The sequence below is a fragment of the Juglans microcarpa x Juglans regia genome, chromosome 2D (assembly GCF_004785595.1).
Source record: "Juglans microcarpa x Juglans regia isolate MS1-56 chromosome 2D, Jm3101_v1.0, whole genome shotgun sequence".
Taxonomy (NCBI): domain Eukaryota; kingdom Viridiplantae; phylum Streptophyta; class Magnoliopsida; order Fagales; family Juglandaceae; genus Juglans; species Juglans microcarpa x Juglans regia.
In genome coordinates, this window is record NC_054596.1 from 34,902,482 (window position 1) to 34,916,255 (window position 13,774).

The 13,774-nt window shown below is 33.7% G+C and overlaps 1 protein-coding gene across 2 annotated transcripts; it reads left to right on the forward strand.

The window, feature by feature from the left end:
* Nucleotides 1–10,737: 10,737 nt before the first annotated feature.
* Nucleotides 10,738–12,810, forward strand: LOC121250702 (GATA transcription factor 21). 2 transcript variants are annotated; one of them, XM_041149889.1, is made up of 3 exons: nucleotides 10,738–11,380; nucleotides 11,545–11,919; nucleotides 12,139–12,810. In XM_041149889.1, exons 1-3 carry the CDS (start codon nucleotides 11,165–11,167, stop codon nucleotides 12,523–12,525), a joined length of 978 nt encoding a protein of 325 aa, XP_041005823.1. In that variant the 5' UTR covers nucleotides 10,738–11,164; the 3' UTR covers nucleotides 12,526–12,810. The 2 variants fall into 2 exon arrangements, with proteins under 2 accessions (XP_041005823.1, XP_041005822.1); XM_041149888.1 differs by having other exon boundaries at nucleotides 10,765–11,380; nucleotides 11,524–11,919.
* Nucleotides 12,811–13,774: the final 964 nt, after the last annotated feature.

The window sequence follows — 13,774 nt, forward strand, 5'->3', positions numbered from 1 at the left end:
CTAGAGGGAAGAGATGAGAGACTATTTTTGAAATTTCTCTAAGTGAATTACTTCTCAAGTGGCTTGCTCTGTGCCAATGCATACATGGTATTTATAGGCTTGTAGATTCACGTAGCATTTACTCTAATACATGAACTTATCTAGTACATGAATTTCCAAGTACATGAATACCCAAATACATGAATCTCCAAATACATGAATTACTTCTTCCAAGATGAACTTGGACTTTAGTTCATGAATCTACTAAAAGACAACTCTATTTACTAAATTAAGTTTATTATTCAACACCCGCCTTTAAACTTAATTCTTGGTAACTCCGAGCAACATCCGAACTTGTTAAAAGTATCATACTTGAGAGGCTTTGTAAAAATATCTGCAACTTGATCATGGGTCTTCACAAATTTGACTTGTACTTCATTCTTGACAATGCATCCTCGAAGAAAATGAAATCTTGTATCAATATGTTTGCTTCTATCATGAAAGATCGAATTTTTTGCCAATGCAAGTGCCGAATTGTTATCAACAAAAATCTCTGTGGCTTCCTCTTGTGGCATGAGTAGTTCCTTCATAACCTTTTAGATAACGTAGAATCCTCTTAGCCGCTTTAAAATGCATTGTACTTGGTGACTCCATATATCGGCTAACAAGTCCAAGTCCATAAAGTATATTAGGTCTTGTGCAAGTCAAGTATCTCAAACTTCCAACAAGACTCTTGAATATTGTGGGGTCTACCTTCTCTCCTTTTTTATGCTTGGACAATTTCGCTCCATATTCAACTTGGGTGCTTACGGATTGCCTATCTTCCATCTTGAATCTTTTGAGAATTTCCTTTGCAAAACCTTCTTGAGAGATAAAAATTCCATCCTCCATTTGTTTGATCTCAATGCCAAGATAATAAGACATAAGACCAATATTGGTCATTTCAAATTCTCTCGTCATAGCTTTCTTAAATTCTCCAAACATGTTTGAATTGCTTCTAGTAAAAATTAAATCATCAACATATACGTAAAAAAGCAAAATGTCTCTATTTTCACGTACCTTAGCATAGAGTGCATATTAATGCGGGCACTTGGTGAATCCATTCTCCTGAAAATATTTGTCAATTCGACTATTTTATGCCCTTGGCGCTTATTTTAAGCTGTACAAGGCTTTCTTTAACTTTAGTACTTTATCTTCTTGCCCTTTGACCACATAACCCATAGGTTGCTCTACATAAACTTCTTCCTCAAGGATTCTATTTAGGAAAACCGATTTGACATCCATTTGATAAATCCTCCACTTCTTTTGAGCTGCAAGAGAAAAATCATTCGGATCGTCTCTAATCGTGCAACGGGGGCAAAGACTTCTCCATAATTAATACCGAGACGTTAGCTATATTCCTTGGCCACCAATCTCGTCTTGAATCTTTCTTCTTCTCCCTTTGCATTCTTCTTTACTTTGAAAATCCACTTCACACCAATGAGCTTTTGTCCCTCTGGTAAAGTCGCCAATTCTCAAGTATCATTCTTCTTGATTGATTTGATCTCCTCATCCATGGCAATTCTCTACCTTTTCTCTTGTACCGCTTCTTCAAAACCTATTGGTTCACAATCGGCAAAGTGATAAAAAAGAGTTAAATCATCACTTAAATTCTTTGTTACCTTATAAAGATCTTGGAGACTTCTCATTCAGGATTGCTTTTCACTAGAACTTCCTTCATAAGAAGATGATGAAGGAGTACTAGGAATTATTGGTGATTGAGGAGGTGTCATAAGTTCTTGTACATCATTTCCTTGATCTTCATCTTCAAGCAAGGGAAAGAAATTATATTTTTCATTTTCTTGATCACTCCAATCCCACGAACCTTCTTTGTCAAATTTCACATCTCTACTAATGACCATCTTCTTAGTGCTTGGATTATAAAGCTTGTAGTCTTGGATCTTTGATCATAGCCGATGAAGATGTGCTTCTTGCTTTTATCATCAAGTTTGGATCTTTCTTGATCGGGCACATGCGCATAGCCAATACTTCTGAAAACTCTCAAATGGGAAACACTTGGCTTTCTTCCACTCCATGCTTCTTGGGGAGTTGAGTTCTCTACACTTCTTGTAGGATAACGGTTTGATAAGTAAACAACATAATCAACTGCTTCCGCCCAAAACTCTTTAGGCATCATCTTCATCTTCAACATGCTTCGAGCCATATTGAGAATCATTCTGTTTTTTCTTTCAACCACCCCATTTTGTTGAGATGATCTCGGAACCGTCAAAGCCCGACGAATCCCATGTGCTTCACAAAACTCATTAAATTCATTAGATGTCAACTCACCCCCTCTATCTGATCTCAAAGCCTTAATCTCATAGCCACTTTGTTTTTCAACAAGTGCTTTGAATTTTTTGAAAGCACCAAACAATTCAGATTTTTCTTTCAAAAAATATACCCATGTTTTTCTACTAAAGTCATCAATAAAGAGGATGAAGTATCGATTTTTACCAAATGAAGAAGGCTTGATTGGTCCACAAACATCGGTATGAACAAGTTGGAGCGGCTCACTTGCTCTTGTAAATGATTCTTTTGGAAAGCTCTTCTGGAATTATTTGTCAACAAGACACCCTTCGCAAAGTTGATCGGATTGATCAATAGGCGGCAAACCTTTCACTATCTCCTTTTGAGCCAATAACTTCAATCCACCAAAATTCACATGCCCGAGCCTCAAATGCCAAAGCCAAGACATATCTTTCACACAAGCTTTGAGGCACTTAGCCACATCAGTTTGAATATCAAGCAAAAACATCATGTTGTGTGTCATGGACACTTTAGCAATCAAATAACCCTAAACCCTAAAACCCTAAACCTTAAACCCTTCTTGTCATTTCTTAGAAAAAGACTACGATTTTTCATTTCAATCTCATAGTCATTTTCCAAGAGTTGCCCCAAACTCAAAATGTTGTTTTTCATACTTGGAACATAATAAACATTTGACATAAATTGATTGCTCCCATTTTTTAACCGAATTAGAATCGTACATTTCCTTTTGATGGGAACTTTTGACATATCTCCAAAAGTGACATTCCCGCTCACCGATTCGTCAAGCTCTACAAACTTACTTTTGTCTCCGCACATATGATTACTTGTAGCATTATCAAGATACCACAAATTCGATTTACTAGTTTCTTCTCCTTTGTAGGCCAGTAGCAAAGTGGGCTACGCTTCCTCATTTTCAACATGATTCGCCTTCTCTTCAGCATTATTAGGAGAACTCCAGCATTCCGAAGCATAGTAGCCATACTTTTGACAATTGTAGCATTTGATTTTAGACTTATCATATTGTCTCACATTCTGCCTTAAGTAATTTCCTCTTCCACGACCTCTTGAGTATTGACCTCTCCCTTCATGGTAGGCATTTTGATTGCTTTGTCCGCCTCTTCCTCGTCCTCGTCCTCTTCTTCCTCTTCCTTGCCCACGTTTGTGTTCTCTTTCTCATTGACTTTTATCGTTCTCTCATTCCTTCTATTTTACAGATAGCTTTGTGGTTAAAACCTGTTCAATAGGTTCTTCATTCTTCTTCTTAAGTCTCTCTTCATGGGCTTGGAGAGATCCCATGAGTTGATCAACCGTCATCGTCTCCAAGTCTTTCGACTCTTTAATAGCCACCACAATATAATCGAACTTTGAATGCAATGAACGAAGAATCTTCTCAACCACCCGGACATCCTCCAGCTTTTCTTCATATCTCCTCATTTGATTCACAATGGCCAACATTTTTTAAAAATAATCTGCAATCGTCTCATATTCTTGCATACGAAGGACTTCAAACTCACCTTGTAGCTTTTAGAGCCGCACCTTCTTCACTTTATCAACTCCTTGATAGGAGTTTTGTAAGATCTCCCATGCTTGCTTGGAAGTAGTGGCATTGGCAACTTTCTCGAACATTGCTTCATCCAAACATTGATGGATGAGCGTGAGAGCTTGTTGGTCCTTCTTCCGTAACTTTTGCAGAGCCTCCTTTTGATTAGGACTCAACGAAGCTTCATCTCTAGGCTCCTCATAGCCTTTCTCTACGATCTCTCATGCATCTTGAGATCCAAGCAAATCCCTCATTTGAATGCACCAATTTTCATAATTCTCTTTTGTCAAATGTGGAAATTGAAACAGAAACGTCGAGTTGGCCATTTTCTGGATCTAGAAAATTGTTGCCCTGATACCAGTATGTTGGAGGAGAAAAACTGATATTCTATTCTAGAGGAAAGAGATGAGAGACTATTTTTGAAATTTCTTTAAGTGAATTACTTCTTAAGTGGCTTGCTTTGTGCCAATGCATACATGGGTATTTATAGGCTTGTAGATTCACCTAGTATTTACTCTAATACATGAACTTCCCTAGTACATGAATTTCCAAGTATATGAATACCCAAATACATGAATTTCCAAATACATGAATTACTTCTTCCAAGATGAACTTGGACTTTAGTTCATAAATCTACTAAAAGATAACTCTATGTACTAAATTGAGTTTATTATTCAACAGGAATCACAGCACAAGACCTTCTCACAATTACCAAGGATAGAAAACCAACACTTGCTTGGGGTTATCGAGTAAGCCCATTTTTCAACAAGCAGGCAACAAAATAAACCCTTACTCGGGATCATTGAGCAATGCCAGTTCCTAGCTCACGATCAATGAGCAAGAAAGAAAATAAGCCCTTGCTCGAAAATATCGAGCAAGGCCACTGTCTACAAGCCTCCTTGCGATTACCAAGGAAGAAAGAAGATGATCTACACCAAAGGGTTAAAAAAGACTTATACACAAAGGCACAAAAAAAGACCTCTATAGAGGTATCAGAAAGACCTTCATAGAGGCAACATGAAGACCTCCATATAAGACCTATTCAGAGGCATCAGAAAGATATCTACAAAGGCAACATAAAGCCTCCTTAAAGGCATTAGAGAAGACCTCATTCAGTATTAATGAATGAGGGCAACAAATTAAGGTAAAATTATTGGTCAAATTTTAGAATAGTTTGATATATAGAATGATTTGAAAATTTACCAAGTTGTGAGCATAGGGCTTGAGCCCTTGGATACACACTGCATGGACACTCCGCCTAAGTGACTAACACATTGCCCACAACGTTGAACGGTAGAAATTACCATGATTAAAAGCACATACAAGATTCCAAAGTTTGATCTGCTAAGCATGCATGTCAAACATTGGAATCAGGGGTAACTGTTGGGGATAAGAATAGTTAGCGGTCTCCACTCACAAAACCACTACATGATGAATAACTGTGAAGCCCATTTCTTAGATAATGGCCACTGAGCTAGCCCTATTTTTAGGCAATAACCACCTCCCATCTATCTAAGATCCAACTATATTTCTTAGAGGGTCATCCGATTATATTATTATCCTTCTCCCTTGACCAGAAAATGCACCAACATATATACATGAATGAAAACAAAAGATCATCGCTTGTCGATATTGAAGGTAGTCTAAACTAGGATTAATGCAGTAAGGTTTGCTCCGTAGAAGCATGAATTGGGGTAGCTTTCATTAAATTCCAATAACACATTGTAGGTAGAAGGAGTTTGAAACTCATAGCAAAAAGGGTCGACAGAGAATTTGCAGTGGTGCATGACAATCGCGTGCTTTGAGGATTGGTGTGTGTGGTCCACATGCTGATCAAAATGTTGAAATTGTGGGTAATTGAGTAGTACTGTACTACTTAAATACTAGGGAGCTTCCTACATGGCATGTGGGTGGGTGGTGATGGGTAGCAAAGGAGGTTGGGATTAAAAGAGGTGCATGAAGACCATGCGCCAGCATGATGGGGGTGGATGATCGCCGCCAATGAGTAGTCGGTTCAAAGGAGGCCGGGTACTACTCGCGATTTCAATGATGTGTGGATATATAGTGGGTGAAGCCAAATTTTTTTTCCATCTTGCCTTCAATGTCTTGAAGGAAATGAGGAAAGAAAGTAAAATAAAGTTGAGAGAGAGAGAGAGAGAGAGAGAGAGTGAAGGGGGTGGATGACAATATTATTGGAGGGGTACTCATTTTTTTCTGTTCTTTTTTTTTTGGGGGAGGGTATTAAGAATAGAGAAAATATATTTGTAACCGTCAATTGCGCAACTGCCGCATAATCATTTAAAAAAAATGAATAAAATATGAGACTGAAAAAAATTAATTTTTTAATAGTATACTCCATTCTTTTTCAAAATGATTACATGTCATTTACGTACTTTGTAGTTGTATATAAAATTACTTTTAAAAACATTTAATAAGAAAACCAAGTTATGCTGGCCATCTTAAGAAACGCATGCAGAAAAACCGTTTGATAGAAATGATTTTTAAAACCTTAATTTTGGGGATATTTTTTTTTTAAAATCATACAGTACTCATGCAAGCCTAAGCATGTATATACAATTATACATCACTCATGTTGATTTCTATTTTCCTCATGAGTAACTACAATGAAAGCTTAAAAAAAAAAAAAAAAAAAAAACCTACAATGAAAGAATATTATGAGAGAAACTTTTTACCTTTAAATTAATTAATTAGCCCTTAATTAAAAACTTGAAAATAAGCCTTAATTATTATCTACCGTCGATCGACTTCATCACTATATTCGTTCTGTTCTTAAAACCTACGTACAGTACTACTCCATATAATATACCCAAACTCCCATAAAATATGGTCCAAAAGTATTACTTGTAATATATCCAATACTAATTATATATGGAGAGAGAGAGAGAGAGAGTCGTAGAATGCAGCCATTTGCATTAATTAATGACCAGGGCGGGACTGTGTGTCGTCATGTAGCTGAAAGGTGGACAAGGCTCCTATCTCGATCTTGATGATCAGAATTGCATGAAAGCCTCAACAACTTGATATATATGAAGACTGCATGCCCCATGTTAATTTGGACTTACTCTATCTTTATAAATGACAGATCAAAAATACATTATCATTTTTCAGGACGTACTTACGTCCCTATCCATGTCTACTCTACGTACCTTTCAACATGCACAGGATCAGTGACTCAAAAACCTCATACGTTGCCACCCTCGTGATCGTTCAAAATTTACCTTTTTATTTATTTATTTTTTTCATGCAGTACTTATACTCGACGTGGATATTATGTATATTAATAAGAGAAATTCTATGCATCTGTAAGTACTATATTTACTTTCACTTCTTACACTTATAAATTTTTTTTTATAGATGTGAGGATGCTTTTCATAAAATGCAGAATATGAAATAATAAATAGTAATTGATAAGAAGAATTTTTTTATTAATAATTATCATCTAATTGCTAGCTCGAGGTAATTAATTTATCTACTCTCAAAATTATTATTTATGGATACTAATTCAAATGCAGATGATCTAGAACATATATAATAATTTCCAGTTTTATGTGGCATGTATAGTAATTAATTGGGCTAATTTATAATAAAAAATATTTATAAATTTACATAGAGATCTTACAAAATTAAACATAGGACAAGTCTTGATCATATGTAGTATATATTATAAAATATACTCTTATTATAAAATAAATTTAATGTACGTATAGATCACATTACTACCTTTAAAAGAAAAAATCACATTAAACTACAATATCATTATGTAATTTTGCTTTTATAAGATTTTTGTATCGATCATTTAATTTCAATCTCATATTCTAAAAAGGTGGACCCCACTTTGTCTGTAAATGGTTCTTAATTACGTATTTATAACCTAGAAAAAACTTGCCGTTTCGGTATTTTATCACGTACATATTGGTGCATGCATGGGAGTTTTTCTTGATTCAATACCTCAAATTAAAGACCTGGAGAAAGATATATATTCATGTAATTAATTAGATGCTGACAAGTAGTATTGTTATATGTACTTATAGTTTTACTTAAAATACTTATTTTGTTAATTTTTTTTAAAATTTAAATTTTGAATTTTAAGTTTTATGATTTTCAACGTATCAATAATTGATATGTGGAGAAGTAGGTATTTTTGTAAATTTTTATTAAGTACATTTAATATTTTTCATATAATTAACTGCAAGTACTGGAAAAACAATCTCTTACAATTACTATATATATATGATATGTGCATGCATGAGAGTTTTTCTTGATTCAATACCTCAAAAGAACTGGAGAAAGATATATATTCATGTAATTAATTACATGCTGACAAGTAGTACTGTTAAATATAAAAAAATATTTTCTATATTATAAGATCATGACTAATATTGAGGTGTTTATATATGATGATGGACACCTGATTGATATGATGCGATTATATACAACGACATCATGAGGATGATATGTTAACACATAAGCACCATAAAATGGTAAGAATAATACAAAATTGGATATGTATGGTTCATAACATACCTACGTGGAAGTTTAATTAATTTAGCGATACCTGCATACATGAGGGCGTTAAAGAAAACAAATTAATTAAATTAATGATCATCAGATCAATCGTGAAATTAGATATTAAAAATAGAAGGAAAGAATCTTATCTTCTATGTACATGATGAGTATATAGTCTGATACTACTTTACCAATACGGCAATACCAACCACAATTATATATAGTACGATATCGCAAGTTAAGATACTACATGCACTTGAGATCATTGTAGTATGGTCGAGACAGCTACAGTCGACTGGCTACCCAATGTGTGAATTTTTATTTTTATTTTTTCAAATTTTTTTAATTTTTTCTTTTTAAATACAAACTTATTAAAAAATCATTTCATTTTGTTAACCATTAAGTAAAAAAATAAAAACCAACAAGTCGGTGTGTAGCTTTTTCGTACTATTAGAACATTTTCCTTGTAGTACGAAAAAATCTTATAAAATTTATACATTTATAAATTGGTATAACTTGATATGGTACGTTAGATTGTAAAATTATTAATATTATAAAATAGATTTAAAATATCATATATAAAATAATATCAATTTATAAATTTATTTTTATAAAATTTATTTATAACGGTAGTACTTTTCATATTACTTTTATTCTATTAACCCTTCCTTCCTCATCGGAATGGATTTCAAGTCATGATCTACGAGGAGAGATATTATATCTTAGGATAGGCCGATTTAGCATTAATCTAAACTACTAATTATTTATAATATCTATGATCTCCTCCCAAAAGAAGAGGAGAGAGATTTTAAAAACAATATATAATAGAAAAAAAGTTCAGAAATAGAAGAGTTTTTTTTTTTTTTTTTTTTTTTCGGGAGACGAAAGTTTTCTATAATAGAAAAGTTGAGAAATTGAATGTGATAAAAATGAATACAAAAAAATTAAAATTTATAAAACTATTAATGACGTGGAAATTTCTGTTTATAAGTCAATATATATAACACACTCAATAAAATATTTTCATGATATAATTTGATTTAAAAGAAAAATTTTAAATTTTGAATCTTATAAATTACATTTAGTGATATAAATAATATATTTTACACGTTAGTTTGAGAATAGAATATTTTTTAATTTTTAAAGTAATTATAAGATTATAGGGATGACGTACGTACGGCTCATTCCATGATAAAAAGTAAAAATTACTTCTTAATGTAACTAATTATATATATATACTATTGAAAATATATAACTAATTAGGTAATTAAAAATATATATATATATATATATATATATATATATATATATATATATTATAAGAAGGGTTGAGCTAGGGCAAAAGTAATGTGGGGGAGCGAGGCTGAAACTGTCCCCCTGCCTGCCTTCAGAAGCATTCAATGCCTTTTTGGCAATACTACCGGAAGGGCCTGAACGTACGCGTTCCTTGCCATTCGAGCCCGATCTTTGTCTTCTGGACAATCTTTCTATCCTCTTAATTCACAAATTCAAACGTTAACTATTATTTATTATTTATTATTTATTATTTATTATTTTATCATTATTTTTTATTATTATTTATAATTATTTACAGTTATAAAGAATGTAAGTATCGTATATTTTTTTAAAAAACTGAATAAATATAAAAAATATAATTTTTTAATAATAAATCTCACTTTTTTTAAAAAAGAGTGTACAATATTTATACAATCTATATTTGTAACTAGTAGAGTTTATATGCTGTATAAGTATATAGTTTTGGCTGGAGTAGTGTTTCTCTTTGTCTTGACTGATTTTCCTCCAGTCACATGACCAACTGATATGAAAAATTTAATTACATGATTTCATAAATCAACATCCATTTTAATAAAATGCCACTTAAAATATATATAATCCATCAACTAGTCATGTCATTAAAAATGATGAAATTCAAGATGAAAAAATTCCATTACTCAGCTAGCTTGACCTTACAAAATATACTGCATGCGCCGAGAAATAATAGTATTTTAATAGAGAAATGATAGTAACAGTTGTGGATATGCAAAATGCTGTATAATCACTTTGAAAAAAGTGAATAAATACGGGACCTACATGAAAAGATTTTTTTTTAATAGTGGATCCCATTCTTTTTCAAAGCGACTGCACAATACTTACGTATTCCACGATTGTATGTAGTATTACTCATTCTAACATGCATTGCCACAATGAAGAGAACATGATCTGATCATCTGTTACAAAACCTATGGGATTTTTTTTCCCCAAAATCTGTACACGTGGTTGGTTAGATGGAGATGTATAAGAACATCATGATCAAGGTTTTATATATGTGGCTATGATGCATACAACCAGCTTGTATATAAATGTTTTTTCTTCTTTACTTATTTAGAATAGTTAGGGCGTGTGTACATGCAGGCCAGGGGTGAAAACTTTTAGAGATAGGGTTGTCGTATGAGGCTGTGAAGTAGCATTCCACACATCTCCTTTTAGTTTGTCTTTTTAACTTATTTGTTTGGCTCTTGTGTAGTCACGTGAATGTCTTATTGTGTTATTATACCTTAGCCCTGATCTCTGCCACTACCTGATGATCTCTACTGCTTTCTTTCATGCCCTCTCTCTTTAAAATAGGTTTAGCTCTCCATCATACAAGCCTTTTTGCACTCTCTTTTTTGCTTCCGATTGATCTCTCTCTCTCTCTCTCTCCTCAAACATCTTCCACCTTTACTGGATAAGAAGAAAAAGGTTCTGCTAACTTTTGCCCTTTTTTCTTTTCTTTTCTTGATCTTTCTTCTTCTTCTTCTTCCTCCTCTCTCCATGACTCCACCTTATCATAGAACACCACCTTCTCCTAATTTTCCTTTAGATCTTAACGAAGATCATCAGCATGACCACCACCTCTTTCTTGCAAAACCGCAAGCTTCCTCTTCATCCTCTTCTTTTTCCAGCCGTATTTCCTTCAACCATGCTGATCAAGATCAACGAGGAAGTTACTACTATAGGGAATCAAAGCACTTCCAAAATGATCAAGAGGTAAACAGACCCTATTTTACGTGACTGAATTATATATCTATATATATATATATATATATATATATATCTTAATGATCATTTCTACTTCTAATTAATGCTTTGTGTGCGATCTCACTGAATCATGATCGTTTTCCTGATTTTAGGTTGATAAATTTGTTTCACAGGGTGATGGATCATGTGATCCTCTAACGCTGAAGGATGAAAGTGCGAATAATGGACTCAAAGTCACTATTTTGAACAAAGAGATCAATAAAATTGAAGACCAAAGCGAGACCAGTTCAGCAAAGTGGATGCCTTCAAAGATGAGAATGATGAGGAAGATGATAACTTCAGAACGAACGGGTTTGGATACACCACTTAACCCTATGCAGAAGTACTTTGAAGATCAGAAGCAGCCAAATCCTCCAAATAATTCTGAGAATGATAACATGAGCAGGAATAATTCTTTGAACAGCAGCAGCAACACCGCAATAAGAGTTTGTGCAGACTGTAATACAACAAAGACCCCTCTTTGGAGGAGTGGCCCGAGAGGTCCCAAGGTATATAGATTTTTCAATGCTTATCTTAAAGATCACGTTGAAATAGTGGGAATATTATGTGTTCCATATATGTTATCTCTCTAATTATCATCACAACCGTCCAACTTTACTGTTGTTATTAGAGGTAATTAAGCACAGCCGTCCGTACGTACAACTTTTTATCCTTGCTGTTTGAAACTCATCCATTAATGTTCTACCATTGTTATATATATGGTGCAGTCTCTTTGCAACGCCTGTGGAATTCGGCAAAGGAAAGCGAGGCGAGCAATAGCAGCAGCTGCCAATGGAACGATTCTTGTAGCAAAGCCACCATCTATGAAGAGTGCTGCTTCTTCTAAGGCGCAACACAAGGATAAAAGATCCAGCAATTGTTATGTTCCGAAATTCAAGAAGAAGTGCAAGCTCAGTACTACTACTACTACTACTACTACCACCACCACTAGTACTACTACCCCATCTCATCATCATGGCAGAAAGAAGCTTTGTTTGGAGGATTTCACCATAAGTTTGAGTAAAAATTCAGCCTTTCAACGAGTTTTCCCTCAAGACGAGAAGGAAGCTGCGATCCTTCTCATGGCTCTATCTTATGGCCTTGTTCATGGTTGATGATCAGTACTCAAAATATGATCTCTCTTTTGGATTTAACTAGATTATTTTCTCTTAATTAGTATAGTTATATTAGAACTCGAGAACATCAGTGTGAGTGAGAAATTAGGAGATCATGTTAGGATCTATAATCCAAGCAAATAACAGTTGTGGGGTACATGAGCTGAGTACTACCATACATGAGGCTATGGTAGATTTGAACATGTTGATAACCAAAATATGGGTACCTTGTTCATCTATATATCTCATTAATTATAATAAAATATCCAAGCTGGTTGCTTTTCACTATTGTCACATGATTTGTTTTGCTATATGCTTTTGTGAAAATGTCTTTGTTTGAAGACATATGTACATTCCCATGGATCATTCATAAGTACTTGTCAATTATGAATATCTCTTGGAATATAGGTATTTATTTCTCCAAATATCTTAGAATCACACGATCAACTTTGTGAACAGCGAGTGAGTCGACGATGGAGTACGTACTACTAGTGCTGCTGCTGCCATGCTGCACATTGTCTACTGTTTTTGAGTTCAAAATGTTAAATATTTTAACATAAACATTAATAATTGGATCTTTGATTTTCTATAATCCACGATAATAAATAATAACAATTAGAAAATGTACCTCATTCCATTATAGTTTGATAAAAAATCTGACCTGACTATGAGAAAATGATCACCCTAACAACTTTACCTTCGAGTGTCTCCCGATGGGTATAGGCACAATGATGTTGTAAGTGAGAACCCTTAACCCCTCAGTACTATTTATAAACATCTGACAATTAAGAAATCTAGAGACTTTGTGTTCCATTGTGATTAGATATAGAATTAATCTTATTTCATTGGAGTTAATCTTATCTCATTGTGACTTATTAATTAAGTGATAAGTATTGAGTTATTCTAAATCCATTAGGATATGGGTGTGTGAGACATAGAGTTTAAATAAAGCTCTTACATTCTCCCACTTGACCCATACGCTCATAAAATAATATTTTCCGTTCATGGGTTTATTATAAGAAATTAACTATACTACACAAATTCATTTCCAGAAAACTTTCATATATAGCTCAGAATACATTATATGAGTTCCGTAATATCAATGTCAAAACAGCTACGTACCAATGCGAGTTATGACGCTCCTTTATTATATGACCAAGAAATTTCCTTAGCTTCCATGTACCACAACACTAGTAACTTAATTCAACACGCTTTAATTGAGATAATTAAGGCTAAAACTGTAATGCAT

Bases quoted from the DNA above. Each gene is read 5' to 3' on its own strand.
- LOC121250702 (XM_041149888.1), top strand. From the start codon at position 11,165: ATGACTCCACCTTATCATAGAACACCACCTTCTCCTAATTTTCCTTTA. The intron at 11,381-11,523 runs GTAAACAGACCC...TCCTGATTTTAG, and splicing joins ACTTCCAAAATGATCAAGAG to GTTGATAAATTTGTTTCACA. The intron at 11,920-12,138 runs GTATATAGATTT...TATATGGTGCAG, and splicing joins GTGGCCCGAGAGGTCCCAAG to TCTCTTTGCAACGCCTGTGG.